The following is a 20,984-nucleotide window of genomic DNA, read 5'->3' as shown; positions in this document are numbered from 1 at the left end:
ACGGCTGCTGCCTTGTTGTGGATGTGGTGCTAAAGCTGCATGGGGGAGGCACCATTGTCTCTCTCAATTTTGGTCTTGCCTCTCACCTACCTCTCTCTCTCTCTCTTGGCGTACTCATTTGCAAGCGTTACAGAGTGGCACATACTGATCAAGTACGTGCAACATCCTATCGTAATTGTGTCGTGGGTATATGTAACGTTTTGTCGTTGTTGTGAGGACGATTTGGGGTAATCTCTTTAGGTCAATTCTGTTGGATGATGAAAGTCCCACATCGGCTAATTTAGGGAATGATCATGGGTTTATAAGTGAGGAATACTAACTCCATTGGTGTGAGGCCTTTTGGGAAGCCCAAAGCAAAGCTATGAGAGCTTATGCTCAAAGTGGACAATATCATACTATTGTGGAGAGTCGTGTTCGTCTAACATGGTATCAGAGTCATGCCCTAAACTTAGTCGTGCCAATAGATTGGCAAATCCTCGATTATATTCAATTTGTTTCTAGAACACGGTAGAACACGGTTTGTAAGGAAAAGAGACCATATCTTAAGTAGTCCTATCGGGAACAAAGAGTTTAATATATGATCTAAATTGATTATGTGACGTAAAAAGAGTATGGAAAAATGAATAATATTAATGTGAGAATTGGAGAATAAATGATTGGATTAGGTTTTAGTCTGAGTTTGGAAGAGATTGTTATTGTATTCTCATTTGTCATTGACTTTGTAAACCGCCCATCTAAATCCAACCATGTCATCAATGACGACAAACCTTTTTTTTTTTTTTTTTTTTTTTTTTTTTGTATTAACTTTTAATTTAATGAAATTAGATCTAAACAAATAAATTCAAGATAATCTTATTTGAAGGTATAAAATTACAAGAATAGAACTGATAACAGAAACAAAATAAGCTCACATGAAAGTTTATGTAAGAACAAAGAAAGCAATTGAAGTCACCAAAAATAATTTAGATCCTAAAAGGAATAGTGTGTGTAAATTTTCTCAATGGAAGCTTCGGGTCATTTAGAACAAAAAAAAGAACCGAGTAATTTTCTTTTTCTCCCATTCAATTCCCCATTTGGGTTTCAAATGGTTTGGATTTATAACCAAATTCATTGATGATTTGGTTCAAAATTGGCTCAAGAGTATCCATCAACGTCAAAAAGATTATCAATGGCTAACACCAATCTTAAAATGTGAAAAGGACCAATCTATTAGCGTTCGATATCGAACTTGAGTCGTGGGCTGTGGAAAAGGTACGGCTATGACTTATCCTTTGTTGGAAAGTTTTGCCAAACCAATGTATATTATAAATGTTATTTTACTTTAAAGAAAAATCACCTTATTTAGGTCCATTTCATATTAATAGTCTTAGGGGCTGGTGGCCCAATGAACCAGGTCTGAATCCTGACCATTTTTGGGCTAAGAAAATGGTAACAGAGCCATATGGCCGTACCCTTTTGTTTAGCCTCAACCAAAGAAATGGCTGATGTCGATCAGAGTCGACTGCTAACCTGGAATATCATAGTAACCTCATAAGAATAGTAAGTGGACGGTATCCCCATCAGGTTTAAGCCAGAAGCAACCGAAATTTCGATAATTAGTTCATTTCAAAAAATTTCACATGAGCTCCCTCTGTCTGTCTCTCACATTCTCAACTGTTGCAGGTAACTTCCAAGTCAAACCCAAAAATAAAAGTGTAAGAAGGGAAAAGATTAAAAAAAAAATAAAAAAAAATATAAAAAAAAATCAACAAAAGCAAAAGAAAAGGTGGGGGTATAGCAGAGGAAGCCTCATCTGCTCACGTCAAACCATGACAAAATATCTCCAGGATCATATACTCATATACATGAAGTCTTTCCCTTTTAATTTCCATCTCTTGTAATATATTATAATATATCACTCTCGAAATCAAAATTTGGAGGCTCCAACAGATGCTCCTTGAACTATTGTTTCAGAGCTCCTTTTTTTTCTTCTTTTTTTTTTCTTTTTCTTCTTTTTCTTCCCTTTGAAGAGGGGGTGGGGAGACGACTTAGCATTGGCTAAGCATTCCTTTCTCTAATGCCACGAACTGCAGCGAATTTCCCTACCTTCAGCCACTAAAAAAATTAAGTCAAACTTTGGTGGATGCAGTTTTTAAGTTACACCGTCCTCAAGGTTAGTGAACACAAAAATTATGGTACTGGATGGTCCAAATCCTTGGCAGGACATGAAGAAGATGCGTCTCCACTGGAATAATTCTCATCGTTTTCAGAAATTACTAGAGCTTCATCATGGTTTTCCTCCTGGTTACTGCTTCGGGCTTTTCCAGGCCTAGTACGAACATTTACCCCCATTGGAAACGGAACCTGTAGAAATACAAGTCAACATGACTTCTTGCGGAGTGTTCAGCAAACAAACAGCAAATATTCCACCATTCAAAGGCTTTCCTATGTTATTCTATTGCTTACCTGATCGCCTGCATTGGGGCCATCAGTGTTGAAAAGGATTGGCCGACATCGCTTATCCTCATTCATTAAGCTTGAATTCTGGAAATGAGCGATGAGAGCAGCTTTTCCCTGTATGCGAGCATATGCAAGTGATGCCACCTTCTCACTATTGAATTTCTCCCATTTTTTTCCATTAAATGCCTGCAAGTAGGGCACTCCTTTGTCAATAAAAACTTAGCAAGTATGACCTCAACATTCTTCCTGCAAGCTTCAATAGCATACAAACCTCATAGAATGGAATGATTAGGCTAGGATCAGTCATGTTAATGAACGCATATCCCACATTACATTTGTTCTGCAACCAAAAAGTGTGTATAAGCAACAAAATTGTGATGAAACAGAACGAAGGAAGATATTTTGTGGCACTTCTCCCATAAAATTGAGTGGTAGCTTCTGAACATGGAAAAACTTGCCTTAAAGTCAATGGGCAGATAGATGAAGTCATAAGTTCCTCGATGGCGTTCATCAATTGCAGCCAAAAGCATCTTTGAAGTATATCTGCAATTACAATCATGATGGATTACGAGCTTTCAGATGGTAACAAGAGCAAGAAGGGACCAACAACTGATGTTAAAAACTACTAAAACATTGTGAATAACTCTTCCTTTTTGCATTAGAAATGGGATGATATTATAGATATCACTATCAATTACGCAGTTCAACATCTTTACGTCCCTGCGTTAATTAGCTCAACTTGCTACTCAAAATACTAGACAATGTTGATGATTAAGGCAAGGGAAAACACACATTTTCCTTTTCTTTTATTTTCTTCTTTTGTCTAGGTAGGAGCGAGGGTTAATTTCAAAGGAAAATCATCAATAAAAAACAGATCTACAGACGGAAGAAAAGGACAAAATAAGGGGCAAATTTGGTAGTGATATTGCCACATTCTCAATAACCCTCATTCAGTGAAATAGTAACTTCATTATGCGACCAGCCATACTCATAGCAACCAATAAATTTCCTCAGACAAAGAAAGAAAATCTAATATGGTAGACACAAAGCAACATAATTCTCTTGTTTCATAAAACAGCAACTCTACTGGCTCAAATCATTCGTGTATGCACTCAACATAAGATGAAAGAAGTCGAGTCCAAAGTGGCACGTGTTCCTCCACTAAATGAGCAAAGGTGGCATAAACATGGTTCCAATCATCTCATGAGACTAGGAACTACTTTAGATGTAGGTGTTTGGGAATTTAATGAACTGAAGCACAATGCATTTAATTTGGGTAGCTAAAGACAAGCAGAGATAGTAAGAAACAATCTTATCATGACTTTACTTGAACAGAATCGGTTCTATAAGCTATATAACTGTGTCCTTGAAGTCTAAAGAAACCATCATTTATTAGAAATAACTATGTAGTGGTCGCATCCCCTTGTGGCCCTATACATCTTAAATACAAGAAGACAAAAGTCCTTGAAGTTACAAGACAAACCTGAGACTAATTAAAAAAAAAAACTCCCTCCTCGTAAAATGAGCATGAAGAAAAGATACAAAAAAATTGGAACACGAAGAAAAGATACAAAAAATTGGAGCATGAAACCAAAAGTTAACTTAAGTGGAGAAATCCACACATGGTCTCAAACCATGTTGAGCAAAAAATCACCTAACGAAGTGGCATTCAATTAGCACCTATCACACATTTGCAAAATTTCAATTTTGAAATCCACACATGGTCTCAAACCATGTTGAGCAAAAAATCACCTAACGAAGTGGCATTCAATTAGCACCTATCACACATTTGCAAAAATTTCAATTTTGAGGCAGAAGAAAAAATAACTATGCTCTCAGAATCAAACTGGCATAATCTTTTTGTATGAGTTAACAATATCATAAATGAAAGGCAAAACTGTCTTATGATCTTTGAATGGTCATCAAGATCACATGAAAACTCTTCCATGCAAAAACAGAACATGAGTTTATACGTACAGTGCACTAACCTTTATTATACCCTGAAAACTGAACAATAATCTAATGGAAAGAAACCATCGTGATTATGAGAAAAACTATAAAAATTTAAGAGAGAAGTACTAACTTGTTAGGAATGTTTTTTATCATAAGTGTAGTACGATTGTCTTCACCCCTCAGTATGCGATCAATATCAAGTTCATATTGCTTCTTATCTGCTTGATTAGAGGCAGCTTCAGTTCTTCGGCTTCTACCACGTTCGTTTGAAGAGTCAAATGAATTCATCATTGGAAGAACTTGGCCTCGTCCAGGAAAAACCATGCACCGCTGATGATGGGATTGTAGTCCTACATTTCGTTGGGGGATAGGAAGCTCAACAGAATTTCCACCAACTTGTGGGAAGATGCGAGAGAAAAATTCCATAGATTGTGGTGAATTGTTAGGCAGATTCATATTCCCAATAGAACCTGAATGAAAACCAGAGGCTTTTGACAATTCCCCAGCATAAGCATGCTGCCTATCCCAAATAGAAGGATTAACTGCTGGTGCTGATCCAACATGGTGATTATTCATGGGCAGAACTGTGTGCATCAAATGAGATGCTGCTCTTGGAACTCCATGGACTTGGGTCGGGGTATGAGCAGCAGAAATTCCATTCATATACGATGGAGAATTTGGCCATACAACACCTGGAGCTGGAGGCTGGGGCCGGTAGGAATTACCCCATGTATAATGCGGTCCCGGAATGGGGCCAGCTCTGTTACCTCCAGATGCAAAAACTGCAAAAATAATAGCATCCAGCTAAATGAAAGCACGAGAAAGCTAAAAAAAACCATCCTTTCATCCTGACGAAAGTAAATTGTTAACAATTGATATATACAGAAAATAAAATGGCTTCCGGTAAGTAACAATCAATTTAAACATAATAATGTTCTGCCCATGCCTGCGAAGGGGATTGGAACCTGTCAAACACCATTCACCAGCGCAGATTTCAGCAATTTGTTTTCTGCTTTTTGCAGGAAACATAATAAAGTACTAAAACCAAACCGAGGACAAAAGAAGGGATAAGGAACCCCCCAAAACCTACCAACTAGGGATCACAAAAAGCTACCCACTTGATGTCTATAAGAAAATATGAATAGTTTATTAAGAATCTCTAATCAGCTGCATAGTGAACCAACCATTTCAATTGAACATGGAAAATGAAGACCCTTGATCAAATATTCAAGAAGACATTCAGTATCATTATAGGACAAATCGTGAAAATAATTAAACCTACCATCTTCATTTAATTCAATTGAGCGACCATTAAAGTTCACTCCACATAGCTGCCTGCTATCAGCTCTTTCGGGTGGTCGTAGACTGATGTTTCCTGCAATTGCATTCATAGAATTGCAGTGAACATTGTTGTTCAACCCATCAGGATGTTCTGGAAGGGAATGAGGATGAATAGCCGAAGCTGCCCGGATACCCAGCTTTAGTTGTGAAGGTGAATGACCAGAGTCAATGAAGCCAGATTGGTTGCCAATTGATTCAGATCTCATCACAGAAGGTAAGCTACTTGGAACGCTAGAAGATATCCCATGATGCAACACAGTCTCCAGAGATGGAGCTCGCATCATAGAGTGTACTCCAATAACAGATCCATTACTCATGCTGCTAGACTTGATAGTCCCACCAGGAACTAAGCCTACAATATTTTCCTTGGGTGAGACAAATAAAATACTCAGAATTCACAAGTAACGAGCATGATTTTCTTTTGGTTATAATACCAGAGAAGCCGGCACTACTGTTAATGGGTGGGCTACCCTGTTTCAAATAGAGACCAATATCTTCCCGCTCCAATTGTGGATGTAATTGTTGCACCAAACTGGAGCACGAAGATAAATAAATAAATTTGTTAGCATCCGCTAATAACTTGTTCCTTCTAATCTAACTCTGTTGGAGATAAGAAGACATATATATATATATGTATATATAAATTCAACGAGGCTAGGATTGAAACTAAGCATAAACAAGCATCAAAAGAGCATATTTGTCAGAACCTGCGTCTCACGCCACCAGGACGACTTGGCTCAAGCTTTATCTGCTTGCCTGCTATATCACTCAGGTTTAATGCACAAAGAGCAGCCTCTGCAGCTCGGATATCATGAAATTCAATGAATTTATGATGACTTCTGAGGGGAGCTTCACGAATCTACAATTTTGAAGAACAGTGTCAGATTGCTCAGAGCATATAATGGAATGCAATGAAAAAAAAAAAAAAAAGGAATCACGGCCACACCTCCTTGATTTCTCCATAGACACCAAATATTTGACGAAGTTCTTCATTTGAAACAGAAGACTCAAGGTTAAAAACAACAAGAGTTCCTTGGTTGATATCTTTTTCAGAGGGGTTGTCCTGAAAAAGTAGTATAAGGAAAGATGTGAGGAACGAAAGAAGTCTTTAAAGAATTTAAGGAAGGTAACTTGATGCGGTTAGTAATGATAGATTAAGAATAAATCTCCATGAAATTCAGATACTTCGTAAACAGCTACTTAAAATGGAACAACAAATAAGATAATAGTTCAACCAATTAATGCATTTTACATTTGTCTTAAAGGTCAGCAAATCGATCCACCACTGGTGACTTGAACTCAAAAAGATAAGACAATACTGAGCAGAAACCAACCTTCGGTATAGAATAATGTATGTCAAGCTTCCTCCGTCGCAATGGTTTATTCTGAAGTGCTTTCATTGCATTCCGAGCAGCTCTAATATCATAATAGGATATCATCACAAACCCTCGATGTTTGCAGGCTGTATAAAGAGTGCGAATGTCTCCATATTGCTGCAGATTATTAAAAAAAAGTGTAGATATATAAATTAGTGGAGATGATAATTTGAAAAGCACAAAGGAAACAACATAGAGAGTAAGAAAAATGTGCACCTCAAAAAGAACCTTCAATTCAGAATCTTCAACATTGCTATTTATATTTCTCACAAACAGTGTCCTGGAAGGATGTTCACCTAAAGGATGCTCTCCAGCCATAGCACTGTTAAACATCCCTGGCAAATTGTTAAAAATACCTCCAGGAGATTCAGAATTCTTCTGTCCAACAGATATGCCATCATCGCCCAAATCCATCCCTCCAACATTGCTAAAGAAATCCAAGTCCTCAGCATCATCCTCGCCGGTTGTTTCAACCAAACAATCAAGCCCATCAGTTACTCCAGCAAGTAAGTCGTCATCATCAGGGAGGAGGTTTCCAATGGTTTGGGCCTCCAATTCTTCAAGTGACTCAAAAACCTCCTCCTCCTCAAAGTGTGATGCAACAGTGTCAACAGAATGGCCATATAGTGCATTGCTTGGAGAAAATCGCACTGCACAAATAAATACACGTAAAAGAATGGCTTACAGGGATAAAGTTGATAAGGTTGAGCAAGCCAAGAATGAATCTCATTCAGAACTTATTTGCAAGTTCCTTTAGATTTCAGTTCATTAGCCAGCATCCTCATCAGGTACATACATGTGAGGAAGCAATCAAGAGACTTACACTTCCTAGTAAATATATCAGATAAAGAACTCGAGAAGAGACTACTCTCATACTGAGAATTCATCATATTGACTTCATTACTATGAGCAAAATAATTGGATGTTCTTTCAGCTCCAACAGCATGTCTATTCAAGATAAGACTTGCATTCTGGTCTCTCACAGGAAATGAATCGTGATTTTCCAGTGAGTTCCCTGTCAGGCACTCGCCTATTGAAAGTTTTTCCACAGATGATGAAGCACCTGAAATGTTACTGGCTGTTCACAAACATTGAAACAAACATCTTTTCAGTAGAGGAAATCAAGAAAAGCCTTCTCAGCACACACTACAATAAGAAGCTTAATTAACAACACAACAGAACCAACTCAAGATAGCTCCATCCCAGGAATATTGCTGAAATAAAATCCTTGCCCATATCTGATTTTAATTCTGCCCTTAATGCTTTGAAAGTTTCAATTTAACCTCCAATCCTTTAATTTGCTTTCTGACAAACTCTTTTGTTCAGAATTCCCGTTAAAGTACCTAGAGGATTTAATAGATTGACAGTAGAATTGAAGCTCATAAAAGGTTTAGAACAAAATTGGAACAAACTACATAGGTCAGGACCAAAATTGAAACTGACAAAACTATGCAAAATTGATCTCATTTTTTCATTTTTATTTTTATTTTTTTGGGTATGCACGCACATGTGCATGGTGACTGGGCACAGGTGGGTGAAATTAACCATGAATCTGTCGATTAGCTGTACTATAGACTTTCAGGCAGGTAATGTTACAGTATGAACAAATGTGCGTAGGCACAGTTATCAAAGAGGCAAACTGTAAACTGAAAGTCTTTAAAGCATTGTGGGGTCAACCCACAATGACCATCAATCGGACATTAAAATCCTACGAGATTTCTCATGCCAAACATTAGAGGGGTCAAAATGGCTATTTTGTGAGATTAGCCATGGTGCAAAAGTTGACAGAACACCCATGATTATCAAAGAAAAAGGCATACAGAGCAAATATGAAAGAAAGATAATTAGAACAAGAAACATATACTAGGTATTTAACATGTGCCTCATACTGGACATTTGTTGGGAGGAAAGGAGAGAGAGAGAGACTAAAGTCTCAAAATATTTCTCGAACAGTGATAGTATCATGACACAACTAATTGATAATGACAAATAAGCTTAAGGTCAAAATATGCTAGATGCCAATTTCAAATTTGACAATCAACTTCTTAGTTAGAAACAAAACATAAGCAGGATTTCCTACCATTTAAGAAACTGAGATATTAAATAGAATATAAGATAATTAGCAGGTCCAGAAAATAGAAATTCATGGATAGTACATCATCTAAAACAACTGATAAAGTCTATTTCTGTTTTGCAGTGGGTTAATCACAGACAAGTATCTTCGAACACTGCACTTTTCATGCATTCTATGCCATGTTGATGTTCCAATTTATGAGAATTTACTTCCCCTGCAATTAGATTCCATATCATTGTAATTTCCAAATGCCTCTTTAGAACCCCTAGACATGCTACATTTTCTCACAACAACACAAAACAAGAAATAAGTGGTGGTCAATCAATTAAGGACAATTATATTCTCTACTTGAAAGTTCAAGTATTCAAAAGATAATAACACAAGAAACTAAAAGTAACCAAAAAGAAAGAAAAGATAAAAGTGGTTCATGGGTCATTTGCACTGACCACGGTGATTTGGCACACCAGCCGACGTCCAAACTCCAACCTGCCCCTGGAACGCAAGGAAACAAAAAAAAAAAAAAAAAAAAAAGAGAGAGAGAAATTGGAAGGAAACAGAAATGGTGGGTTAGACTGAAGTTCCAGATCCTCAAAAATGCAGTATTATGAACTGCAGGAACAATCAATCTCTCGTGCTAGAAAAGAAGAAGAGAAAAAAAAAAGCTCATGAAAGCCAAGGGTCTGACCATACCTCGTCTGAATGATGTAAATCGTCGGAGAAGAAGGAAGATGAAGACAAACCCTTAAGGTCCAATACTTCAGACGGCATGATGGAACCGAAAAAGAACAAATCCCAAAAGATTAAAAAAAATAAACCAACTCAAAGAAGCTCCATAAAAAAGGACGCCAAAATCTGCAAGCCCACTCCTCCAGAAGGCAATTCAAAAGCTTCCCTCGAGCCTACAAAAATCTGCAGGTAGATCAATAATTTTTAGTTGGGAAAAATAGAAGCCGAAGAACCATTGATTAAACTGGGTTGGACATATTAATTCACAAGTACCGCACAGTCAAACAAGAAAGGAAGGAAAGAAAACGGTTGTTCGTTTGAGATCTCGACAGTAATGCAACAAATTACACAAAACGAATCATAAGCATTAAGTTAAAGATCGCCTGATAAAAATTAAGTTTCATAAATACAAAACCATGGCTGAAATCGAGGGGAAGCAAAAGGCCCATCCAGCGGTAAAATTCAAGCAAGAACCAGCTAGATCGCAAGACACAGAAAGAAAACCAAAGCACAGGAAGTAAATTAGAGAGAATCAAAACCCCGAATTGAGCTAGAAACAGCACAGTTTACCTTCAAGGCCGAAAAGATTAAAAAAGAAATAAAAAAATTGAAAAGATCCGAGTAGAAAGAGCAAACAGAGAGGGAAAAAGAGAAGGAAGAGAAGAGAGCAGGAGAAAGATGGGAGGGAGAGGCAATTAAGAGAAAAGAGAGAGATGAGAAACCGGGAAGAAGAGGAAGAATTTAAACAAGAAAGAGGGAGAGGGAGAGGGAAAAGAATAGATTACGGCATAAGGCATGGGAGGTTGAAGAAGGAATCATGTAAGCATCTGTGGCGTGCAAGATCCTCCAAAGGGTTTGATGCTTAAATTTCCTGCATTGCACGTTAGGTCCAGCACCTCCAGCCCCTTCATGTTGGATATATATATATATATATATATGTGTGTGTGTGTGTATAAATAAATATACTAAGCGGCCATTGTTGAAGGTCTGGTTGCTGCAATTGTTGGCGTATGGCGGAAATCTGTATGTTCCTCCAGAGCTCGGGGTGAAGCGCAGGAGGAGAGCCTTAGGGGTAAATGGAAGAATAGGGAAGAAATTCTCCGGCGAGATTCGGAGCCCTNGCCTGAGAGAAGGGGGGAGATGGAGGAGGAAACAAGGAGAAGGGGGAGAGAAAGAAAAATGAAATTTAGGTGTAGGAAGGAAGGAAGGAAGGAAGGAGGGAAGGAAGGAGGAGGAGGAGGAGGAGGAGAAGAGGAAGAACAAGTTTTTTGCCTACAAACACGAGCGAGATAGATCGGGGGGGAGGAGAGAGAGTGAGAAAGTGGTTAGGAGTTGCCGTTTCTTAACGCCGTCAATTCGCCTCTCCTCTCCGTTTCTTTTGTGCGGTGGCAGTAAAAACCAACTCCCTCCCCTTCCTTTCCTGCCTTTCCTTCCTTTCCTGCCTTTCCTTCCTTTCCTTCCTTTCCTTGTGCTGTGTTGTGTTGTGTTGCGTTGTTTTGGGAGGTCTCCATAATTCACCTTTAACTCTTCTTTCTCTCTCCTCCACGCTGGATCCCCCCTTCCTTTACCTCAAACAAACTTTTTCTCCCCTTTTTTTTTTTTTTACCTACCAAGCTTTCTTTCCTTGGTTCCCATTATTCCACTCCTTAATTTAATAGAAGTAAAGATTAATTTACAGAACGCTATTTATTTATTTATTTTCAAATTTATTTTCAAATTTTCATTCATTTCAATACCACGCGTTTTTTTAAGTAAAACTATTTTATATTATATTAAATACAAAATTGAATTAATTTTGATATACGAAGGAAGGAATATATGTTTCACGAAACCCCAAGTGATCGATTTCTTGTTATTGCAAACAAAAAGGAATCTCTACCTTGTTTCTGTACTTCCTCAATTCCCCCATCCATTTTATTCTCTTTTATATTATTATTATTATTATTATTATTATCATTATTTTGTTTCATATTTCAAATCAACCAAAACAAAACTAACCATTCCCATTTTTTGTTTCAACTCCCTCATTAACTAAATTAAGAATTTAAACTCATGTCTGGATTACAACCAACATGCCTGTCGGTCCAACTGGACCGATTACTTGTTTATTTTAAAACTTAAACATATATATTAATTTTTATTACAAATTATGGACGCTAATCACATGTCACACCAATCATTCATTTCATTTCTTTCAGATTTGGAGGGATTTATTAATGCGCATTCAAGAACCCAACAAATTAAATTTAAAAAAAAAAAAAAAAAACGCTAATGGATCTCGGCCCAATGGGCTTTTCAATAATGGGCCTTCTCTGGAATCGACAACACGCCTAACTCTCATTTTCTGTCCCCCCACCCCGACTGCCCATGTTGTTTCACGTGCTACGTTAAATCACTCCCATTAACGTTGTTGTTGTTGTTGTTGTTGTTTAATTTTAGCTTAAAATACACAAAAAAATATATATATATATATATATATATCTTCCAAAAGGATTTTGAAAATAAATGAGTAAGAGAAAGTGAAAAACAATAAAACGGTTAAAAAATATGGACACAAATGTTAGCGTTTGTCTGCCAAACAGTCCCAAAGCCCTGAAGACCCAAGTGAGTGATTAAGAGATAAAGCAAAAGTGCGGTTATGCTTAGGACAGAAGAAAACCCGTTTTATGTAATTGAAAATTAAAATTAATTATATTCGCAATTTCTATCACTAAAATTGACGCCATAGTCTATCCATTATGTAATTTTAATTGTTATTTAGAGGAAAGGGAAATAGGATTTGTTGGATTATTGCAAAAAATAGAAAAACGTTAAAGAGTGTGGAGAATTAGGTATTGAGAGCGTATAAGGGAAAGATAAGAGTTGGATGGGAAAGGAGAAATTGGGGGAAATTGGGAAAATTTGGGGCGGAATTTCAAACCCTAAACCCAAATCCTCCAAATCAAACAAAAAGCCAAAACACTAGACGACACAAACCACAGTGAAAATGAACGGCTAATCCTTTTCATTATCGTAACCTTCTAAATCAAGCTATCAAATTATCACATTTAACCACTTCAATTTTAAATTTTGGAAGAGAAGCTGTGAATTTGGGGGCTTAAAGGGGTGGGGGTTAGATTTTGAGTACCAGCTTTACATTTGATACCCAAAACTTGTAGCATACCCCCATTCATATAGTAAATAAAACTCAATAATTAACCTCAGGAATGTTACAACTTTATCAAGTTGACTTTCTCTGCCATATATAAAAAGATTTTGGGGACTAAATGTTGTCCCAAAAGTCCTCTGGGGATGGGAGACATCACTAACACATTAATTGGCTCTAGTAATCAATGTTATAATTACAACAATATTATTCCGCCCCCATTTCATGTCCTAAAATCCCTTTTTTTTTCTTTTTTTGCTAAACATGAAAATGTAGAGACTAAAAAAAAAATGAATTATTTTTTGTAAGGACAAAATTAAAGCCTATTAAATCATAGAAACTAAAAAAATAAAATGGGAATGCCGAATTAAATGACTTGACTTAATGTAGAGATAAGTCGGCTAGAATAGTAAACCATTGACATGCATGAACAAGCGACGTGTGTAGCCGAACAAGGAATTGACCTAAAAATTGGTAGAAGGATTGGAAAGGGAGAGTGTATGGCATCTTTGAAGGGTCCCCCAAAATGAGCGATGGAATGCGACTTGTTACTAACCCCTCCACTAATAAAACCTTTATTTTTTATTGTTTATTTATTTAATTTTGTGGTGAATTTGAGTAATAATAATTTGGGTTTTAATTAGAGATGGTATTAGGGTGGTTGTAGGGAAGGGAGAGTGGTGGCCTCATCCATTATTATTTTTCAATTACTAAAACAATTAAATTCTTAATTAATTCTAATTGGGAAATCCTTAAGGAGCAGTTACCCATTTAATTAATTTAATTCATTTTTATATTTTATAATAATTTGTAATAAGAACCCAATAAGAGGGCCATTAAGCCCAAATCCCAACCAAACCTGCCATCCCTAATCCTCCCTCTCTCTCTCTTCTCTCTCTCCTCTCTCTCTCTCTCCGCCTTTATTCTCTCTCTATGTTACGGAGAGAGATGGTCTGACAGACTGAACCCAAACGCCGTTACAGACCCCAGAGAACCCCGTTTACGCCTTCCCTAAACCATCCTCCAATAACTCACGTGCTCTTCTTCTTGACAATATTCTTAATTTTATTTTTTTTTAATAAAATTTATTTCTATTTTTATATGGCTTTGCAGCAGCTTAGCCTCGGTCCAGCTCCCCTTGACGCCGTCACTAATGGTGTTGACGTTCGGCCGATGTCAATTGACGGCGGAGACGACGCCACCAAAACACCCAGGCTTCCCCGGTGGACTCGCCAGGAGATTCTCGTTCTTATTCAGGGTAAGAAGGTTGCCGAGACAAGGGTTCGCGGCGGCCGGGCTGCTAGTCTTGCCTTTGGCTCCGCCCAGGTTGAACCCAAGTGGGCCTCTGTCTCCTCCTACTGTAAGAGGCATGGGGTCAATCGGGGTCCGGTCCAGTGCCGCAAGAGATGGAGCAATTTGGCTGGTGACTTCAAGAAGATCAAGGAGTGGGAGTCCCAAATTAGGGAAGATACTGAATCCTTTTGGGTCATGAGGAACGATTTGAGACGCGAGAGGAAATTGCCAGGGTTTTTCGACAAGGAGGTTTATGATATACTGGATTCCGGCCCAGCTCCTTCACCATCGCCGGCTCTGGCTCTCGCACTTGCTCCTGCTCCGCCCCCCGCTCTCAATTCCGATGAGGTCAAGCCCGATGCCGAGCCGGAGCACGTGTTCGACAGTTCTAAAATAGCGACAGTGGACGACGGTTTGTTTTCCGATTTCGAGCAGGACGAAACCAGCCGGAGCCCCATGAAGGAAGTCGCCGGGAAGGAGGTTCCAGCACCGACGGCAGACGGGGCAATTCCTGCTCCGACACCTTTATCAGGTAATTGGGGAAGATGGGTCAATTCAAATCTGTTTCGATTTGTTTAATTCTCATTCTACGACCATGCATGGTCTCCAAAAGATCGGATTTCAGAAAATTAAATGATAAATGTTTCTGGTTATTTGAGATTCTTGCAGCTTTATGTTCCAATTATTCTTTTCTCCTCCACCCCTTACTAAAAAACCATTTTATATATTCTGTCGGCTTCGAATGTTCTTTTAGCTGCCTCTGTCTCTACCTTCGTCCCATTACTGGAACAAGGTTTCAAGTTCCATTTATTTCTCATTTGAATTTTTTCCCCTTTGATTTACAGAGAAGCTGTACCAACCTGCTGCTCAAGATTGTCCCGTCCAAGGTAAACTCAAATTAATCTTTATTCTGTGATTTTCTTATAAACCCTTCGTCCACAGAACAATGTTTGTTCATGAAAAATCTCAGCTGTTGATACACGCCTGTGATCATGAACTGCAAAGAACAATTCTATTTTCGGTGTTTCAATTCTGGATAAATGATCATGTCATCAAAACACTGTCTTCTTAGATTGCTGATTTGATATGTTCTATCTTATGCGCTTCTCAGTTTCAAACTATCTTTTGATCATCTCATGTAATGATAATGGAGTTTCAGTTGATGTTCTTATTCACACGGCTCTGTCCATCATATTTTTGCTGTACTGTCCGATTGCTAATACTGTCATGGCTCAACTTCGAACCATTGACCGCCTTTGGGCTGCTGGCTTAACGAGCTTTCGATTCGCTATTTTGAATGGATGAGAAACATCAGATTATATCTAAAAGAATTAGGTTTGTTTGTTTGTTGGAGTTGTTGTGTTGTTTACTTTGGCAAGCTGTAAAGTTCAACATTATGAAGAGAGATGGCTGTTTTTTGGCCCTCTGAATCCCCACAATATCGTCATGAGTTATGCTAATTGACATATAAATTTAATCTGAACCCAATCTGGTGTTCGACAGGCACATCAAATGACAGAGAAGCAGCAGCAGCAGCAAATCCCGGGATCGGATCGACGTCATCACAAGAGGGACGGAAACGAAAGCATGTTGCATTAGACGTGGATGAGGAAACCATGGTGCAGAATGAACTGATTGGCATCCTGGAAAAGAATGGGAAACTGCTGAGTGCCCAACTGGAAGCTCAAAACATGAACTTTGAGCTGGACCGGGAGCAGCGTAAGCACCATGCCGATGGCTTAGTCGCAGTTCTTAACAAGCTCGCAGACGCTCTAGGCAGGATTGCGGATAAGCTGTAGGAAAACAAAGAGACAAATCCAGATGAGTAGATGTACATAAGCAACAACATTTTTCTCTCCTGGAGCATGATAGAGACACATAAGAGATAGAAGAAATTGATGGATTGATTGATAGGAGGAAGGTTGATGAAGAAGGAGGTTTCCTCTTGTGTCTGCCATTTCTAGTTTCAGACTGCCTTTGTGACCAATTAGTGGTGAGTTTAGAAATTATAGATTTCCCATACACAGATAAGAAGAAGGATACACATAAACTGAAAGAGTTATATTTTTACCACATTTCTACTTTTTTATACGGATTCCAATATTTGTAAATCTTATTATTTATTTCCATTTTTGGTTTTTCCCAATCCAACTTCACTTCTTCCATTTTCTCCCAACACGTTTCAATCTTTCTCTTTCTCGGAATGTCGTTTTCGTTCTATATAAGTATAAATCTGATTTCGAGATTTGAACTTGAACCCTCCAGAAGAATAAGTATCTCCCGAATTATGTTTGTATTGGCTTCTCAAACTTAGTCTAAACATGAGATTGGCTAGGATCTAAAAATATTCGGTGAGTAACCCAACTGATGGAGTCGATAATGTACTCATATAACATATAACATAACTGTCCTTAGCCCCGACTTTAATACCAATATATGTGTATAAATAATGAATATTGTTGGAATTAAGTATGAAATTAATATGTGAGGTCTCATATCACAGAACATTTCTTTGTCTTATAATGGCATGAAATTGGGGTGGACGGTTAGATCCCAAAGTCAAATGTTCATTTTGAAAGGAGTGAAGGTAGAAAAGAAATCAGAAATTTGGATTTGAAGGGTCCGTGAAATTGTCCTTTGATTACATTAAGTATGGATGGTCCTCTGTACTCCATTCAAACAAAAAAGAACCTTACAGAGTTGCTGATTCCAAGCACCCACGCTGAGACTCATTTCTTACAGTCGCAGCTACCTTTTTTGTTTCTCACCGCCTCAATCTTTCCACTTCTCAACAACTCCATTTGATTTGGTTCTTTTCTTGTTCTCAACCTGCTGCCCATGGAACAGCTACTGTAGGAAACTTGACCTTCAATGGCGGGGATTTCGTAAAGCAAACCAAAATTTATCCGAAACCCGCCATTGCCGCCTAAGTCGAAGCTCCTCTTAATGGGGTTCTTTGCATTCACCATCCACACTCTTCTCTTGCTGTTCGTATTTTGGTTTCCCTTCTTCTCAGGAGCCAAAGGCGGTGTTGAAACCGATGCACTTGTTGGCTCCTCCGAGCATTTCGTGCCGTCTCCTAAAACTCTCCATTTCAAGAATGGGTTTCAGAGGATTCTTCTCAGCGTTGCGTTAGGGGTCGTTACTGGACTTACTGGCGCTTTGCTTTCTGTTTGGTTCATTCGGAGCCTTGTGGGTTACTTAAACAGAACCCCACTTCTCGAAGGACCTCTAATATTTTCCCCCAAAATCGACGCCGATGCTCTTCAGTCAGCGCTGCGGAATCAAACCCAGTTGTTGGGTTCGAGTTCGAGTTCGAGCCCAAATGGGAAGTGCTACAGGGAGGTTCTCGCGAATGGGCTGGCGGTGGCGGTGAAGAGGCTCGAACCCATTGAATGCGGTAGGGCAGAGGCACGGCGGCGGATGCAGCAGCAGCTGGCAGTGCTTGGTGGTTTGAAGCATCGGAATGTGATGAGCTTAAGGGCTTACGTCGCCGAAATGGGAAGCTGCTGCTTGGTTTATGACTTTGTGCCCAGTGGGTCTCTTGAGGACGCAATGAGGAAAGTGAGAGAGAACCAATTGGAACTTAATTGGGAAGTTCGGCTGCGAATTGCCGTTGGGATTGCCAGAGGGCTTCAGTTTCTTCATTTTGAATGCAACCCTCGAATTCTTCACTGCAATTTGAAGCCTTCAAATGTGCTGTTGGATGCAGAGTTTGAACCAAGATTGGCTGATTTTGGGTTAACAAATCTCATCTCTGATTTTGATGCACCACCTTCTTTGTACACTGCCCCCGAGTGTCTTAACAGCTCCAGGTAAATCCGACAGAGTTGTTTCAATAATGCTCTCTTCTGAACAATTATAAGCATTACCCATTAAATGTCTACCTGATATTCAATGTCTGGAAAGTAAATTCTAAGCTTACAATGTTGATAAGTTATTAAATTTAGCTGAACTTATTGGCCTCATATTCATTCCCTGCATTAATGATCATACTCCTTCGCTCTCTAGGTAAGAAACTTGGGGTAGATAGATTATAGTTGGATCTTAATCCAAGGCTGGAAACATGTGGATTGATATGGTAGTGTTCATCTTGAAACAGGTATACTGACAAGAGTGACATTTTCAGCTTTGGGGTTATACTGAGTGTTCTGTTAACCGGTAGAAATCCGACCGAGCAGGCTTCGTTGGACGGAGGAGATGACAGTGGCAGCGAGGGACGTTTAGGACGGTGGCTCGACCAATCAGTGGATCCACGAGAAGCTCTGGATAAAGCCATCAGAGGAGAAGGAATGGAAGAAGAAGAAGAAGAAGAAGAAGAAGAGATGGTGTTGGCATTGAGAATTGCTGGTGTGTGCGCATCAGAATTGCCTGAGGACAGGCCTTGCAGCGATGAGCTACTTGCAATGCTGACCCAATTACAAAGCTTTTAAAGCAGTTTGTAGGCATATTTTCCGGCCAACATTGATTGAAAAGGGGAGGGGCCAGGGGCAAGGTCTTAAAGAGTGGCATTAACTTGAGTTTGTCCTCATACTCAAATCTCAAACCCCAAACCCCATGTGGGACCTTAAGCCCAACCAATCATGCTCCATAACAGGAACAGCTCAGCCTCTGACCAAAAAATGTGTCTTACCTATCACCTGCCTCACACACTGCACCTCCTAACAATGCCTCCATTAATATATAACTTGTTTTTTGCTTGGACTTTTAGTAATACTTCATGATGGAAACCCATACGTTTGCCATGATAAGTTTTCTTCGTTTCATTACTGCACTTGATAATTGGAGCTATCCGTGAATCAACCCATTTGATATGGGTTGTTATGATCAACTTGAAAGGTTGATTTCAGGTTTTAAATTGAACCAAATTGACTATCCAACAGCCCACCTTAAAGAGATTTGAGACTTGGAGAGATATCTTGGGATCCAAAAGATCTAACAATAATGCATCCATTCAAACCTTCACAGCCACTCGTTTCTCAAGGGAACAAAAAGTAGCCTTCTCCTCTGCATTATTGGTCTAAAACCTTATCCATTCACGAGATATCTTGCCATCTTTATCTGTTGAGCCTTATAAATCTGAATTCCACTCTAAAGATACATCCAGGCATCAAGTTCGCAGCAGACCGCCATTGTTCATCATGCAGTTGCAGGCAGCTCCTTCCCTGGCACATCCATCTTCATGCTACCTTCTCCCACCAACTACCAAATTGATGGCGTTCTCAGTCCCATCTAGGTCCATGCGAAGGCACCCCACTTCACAAACTCATCGCCCCATCCTAAAAGCGAAGGCAAGTGCGGTTGGACAAGACCCTTCAACGGTTGACTACAGCTCCGTGTCCTCGTAAGCTAGATCATTTTAGTTCTCATTGTTACACAACAATATATCTGATTCAATACCTTCATTTGCCCTTCTGTGTTGGTTTTTGGAAGTGTTTTTCCAGCAGAGGCTTGTGAAACTGTTGGAGGTGAAGCTTGTGATGTCGAAATGTATCCTGAAGTAAAGCTAAAACCAGAGGCTAAAAAGGGTGGCAGTGTCTCAGAGGCAGTTGATAGAGAGTATCTACAATATGACAGTCCTAAGACGTAAGATCTCTCATTTCCTATGAAACAAACACTATTTCATGCTTCAATATGCATTGATAATCTTGGTTTTTAATGATTGCTGCAGAGTCTTTCCTGCGGAGGCTTGTGATGATCTGGGTGGTGAATTCTGTGATCCAGAGTATCAAAAGGGAGTTTACTAGAAAAACTTGTTGGGAAAAGGAGCTTCCACTTGTTCTCTTTTCCTCCTCTCTTTACTGACTTCCTATTATGCTTGTAAATGATTAGTAGACTACGAAGTTCTTCAATACTGATCAATACTTTATACTCTCCAACAACATAAAAAACTATCTGAGTTTTTTGTGATCATCTGAAAGGCAATAATCTTCCCAAAACAACACTCGAACTGCTTGCTCATTTAGTGGAAAACAAAAGAAAATCCAAACTGTTTCAAGATTGAGACATCGAAATACTCGATTGATTATGAATAGTAAGAATATAGAGACAGCAATTAATCACTTACAAATGAAGCGCTGAAGGTGCCAAGATTGTTAATACTTCTCAAGATGAACCATCCAGATCCATCACCTGCAACATTAACCACAATTAATTCAATGACAGGTCAAAATGGCATATCAGTTAACAATCATGAAGGCCACACAATCAGTTTGCTCCATTGCTAAGTCTCATCCACGAGGATTGACGCATTTTTGTTGACATCGTGTTTTAACGAGATGGCGAAACGCTGAGAAATACGTCTTAAATCCTTCGTCGTCCTCCAAATACCTTGGAATTCAGAACTAGAGAATACAGACTGTGAAGAGTATCAGACTGCATAAGCCATGTCTAAGGCTAAAAAAGATACGACATTTTTTAAGTTTTAAACTTCAACTTTTTTTTAAAAGTCTCTTAAATATTTTAAAAACTAATTGAAACACTTCAGTTGAGAATTAAATAGACAGAGAAAGTCAAGTGAGTATCATGGTGTAATTTAACGTTGACAAAAGTGAAGTGGAAAATTCCTGTTTTTCACAGTTTTAAGGTAAACTTTCTGACAGATTTTCGCATGCACAAAACAAATTTTCAGCTGTGG

General features: G+C 38.8%; 4 protein-coding genes and 1 long non-coding RNA gene across 14 annotated transcripts; 3 read left to right on the top strand and 2 right to left on the bottom strand.

The window, feature by feature from the left end:
- Window positions 1-1,564: 1,564 nt before the first annotated feature.
- Window positions 1,565-11,604, bottom strand: LOC111487995 (protein MEI2-like 4). 9 transcript variants are annotated; one of them, XM_023135536.1, is made up of 16 exons: window positions 10,480-10,577; window positions 10,183-10,386; window positions 9,874-10,092; window positions 9,630-9,675; window positions 7,933-8,187; window positions 7,326-7,759; window positions 7,068-7,226; window positions 6,680-6,796; window positions 6,441-6,592; window positions 6,168-6,265; window positions 5,675-6,085; window positions 4,523-5,174; window positions 2,898-2,982; window positions 2,711-2,779; window positions 2,446-2,625; window positions 1,565-2,343 (listed from the first exon to the last, which is right to left on the bottom strand). In XM_023135536.1, the coding sequence occupies exons 3-16, from the start codon at window positions 9,949-9,951 to the stop codon at window positions 2,170-2,172; spliced, it is 2,910 nt and encodes a 969-aa protein (XP_022991304.1). In that variant the 5' UTR covers window positions 9,952-10,092; window positions 10,183-10,386; window positions 10,480-10,577; the 3' UTR covers window positions 1,565-2,169. The 9 variants fall into 9 exon arrangements, with proteins under 9 accessions (XP_022991304.1, XP_022991306.1, XP_022991310.1 ...); XM_023135538.1 differs by having other exon boundaries at window positions 10,325-10,386; XM_023135542.1 differs by having other exon boundaries at window positions 9,874-10,082; window positions 10,325-10,386.
- On the bottom strand, window positions 3,303-4,516 carry LOC111487997. Its single transcript, XR_002719144.1, has 2 exons — window positions 4,218-4,516; window positions 3,303-4,119 (listed from the first exon to the last, which is right to left on the bottom strand). It is a non-coding gene; the product is annotated as an uncharacterized LOC111487997 (long non-coding RNA).
- A 2,277-nt stretch (window positions 11,605-13,881) lies between the features above and the next one.
- On the top strand, window positions 13,882-16,498 carry LOC111488156 (trihelix transcription factor ASR3-like). Of its 2 annotated transcripts, XM_023135817.1 has the most exons (4): window positions 13,882-14,089; window positions 14,168-14,879; window positions 15,193-15,234; window positions 15,851-16,498. In XM_023135817.1, the coding sequence occupies exons 2-4, from the start codon at window positions 14,228-14,230 to the stop codon at window positions 16,144-16,146; spliced, it is 990 nt and encodes a 329-aa protein (XP_022991585.1). In that variant the 5' UTR covers window positions 13,882-14,089; window positions 14,168-14,227; the 3' UTR covers window positions 16,147-16,498. The 2 variants fall into 2 exon arrangements, with proteins under 2 accessions (XP_022991585.1, XP_022991584.1); XM_023135816.1 differs by having other exon boundaries at window positions 13,882-14,879.
- Window positions 16,499-17,015: 517 nt separating this feature from the next.
- LOC111488475 (inactive leucine-rich repeat receptor-like protein kinase CORYNE) lies at window positions 17,016-19,107 on the top strand. The gene is made up of 2 exons (XM_023136222.1): window positions 17,016-18,162; window positions 18,450-19,107. The coding sequence occupies exons 1-2, from the start codon at window positions 17,294-17,296 to the stop codon at window positions 18,778-18,780; spliced, it is 1,200 nt and encodes a 399-aa protein (XP_022991990.1). The 5' UTR covers window positions 17,016-17,293; the 3' UTR covers window positions 18,781-19,107.
- A 324-nt stretch (window positions 19,108-19,431) lies between these two features.
- LOC111488476 (light-regulated protein, chloroplastic-like) lies at window positions 19,432-20,260 on the top strand. The gene is made up of 3 exons (XM_023136223.1): window positions 19,432-19,691; window positions 19,781-19,933; window positions 20,019-20,260. Exons 1-3 carry the CDS (start codon window positions 19,489-19,491, stop codon window positions 20,092-20,094), a joined length of 432 nt encoding a protein of 143 aa, XP_022991991.1. The 5' UTR covers window positions 19,432-19,488; the 3' UTR covers window positions 20,095-20,260.
- The last annotated feature ends 724 nt before the right edge of the window (window positions 20,261-20,984 follow it).

Source organism: Cucurbita maxima, unplaced genomic scaffold (genome assembly GCF_002738345.1).
Source record: "Cucurbita maxima cultivar Rimu unplaced genomic scaffold, Cmax_1.0 Cma_Scf00013, whole genome shotgun sequence".
Taxonomy (NCBI): Eukaryota; Viridiplantae; Streptophyta; class Magnoliopsida; order Cucurbitales; family Cucurbitaceae; genus Cucurbita; species Cucurbita maxima.
This window is presented reverse-complemented; position numbering and strand designations above follow the sequence as displayed.

Excerpts from the sequence above, each read along its gene's own strand:
- LOC111487995 (XM_023135540.1), bottom strand. The coding sequence starts at position 9,951 with ATGCCGTCTGAAGTATTGGACCTTAAGGGTTTGTCTTCATCTTCCTTC. Across the intron at positions 2,983-4,522 it reads ATAAAAAACATTCCTAACAA|ATATACTTCAAAGATGCTTT; the intron begins GTTAGTACTTCT and ends TTGTAATTGCAG. Across the intron at positions 2,344-2,445 it reads GCCCCAATGCAGGCGATCAG|GTTCCGTTTCCAATGGGGGT; the intron begins GTAAGCAATAGA and ends GTATTTCTACAG.
- LOC111488156 (XM_023135816.1), top strand. The coding sequence starts at position 14,156 with ATGGCTTTGCAGCAGCTTAGCCTCGGTCCAGCTCCCCTTGACGCCGTC. Across the intron at positions 14,880-15,192 it reads TGCTCCGACACCTTTATCAG|AGAAGCTGTACCAACCTGCT; the intron begins GTAATTGGGGAA and ends TTTGATTTACAG. Across the intron at positions 15,235-15,850 it reads TCAAGATTGTCCCGTCCAAG|GCACATCAAATGACAGAGAA; the intron begins GTAAACTCAAAT and ends GGTGTTCGACAG.
- LOC111488475 (XM_023136222.1), top strand. The coding sequence starts at position 17,294 with ATGGGGTTCTTTGCATTCACCATCCACACTCTTCTCTTGCTGTTCGTA. Across the intron at positions 18,163-18,449 it reads GAGTGTCTTAACAGCTCCAG|GTATACTGACAAGAGTGACA; the intron begins GTAAATCCGACA and ends ATCTTGAAACAG.
- LOC111488476 (XM_023136223.1), top strand. The coding sequence starts at position 19,489 with ATGCAGTTGCAGGCAGCTCCTTCCCTGGCACATCCATCTTCATGCTAC. Across the intron at positions 19,692-19,780 it reads GACTACAGCTCCGTGTCCTC|TGTTTTTCCAGCAGAGGCTT; the intron begins GTAAGCTAGATC and ends GGTTTTTGGAAG. Across the intron at positions 19,934-20,018 it reads CAATATGACAGTCCTAAGAC|AGTCTTTCCTGCGGAGGCTT; the intron begins GTAAGATCTCTC and ends TGATTGCTGCAG.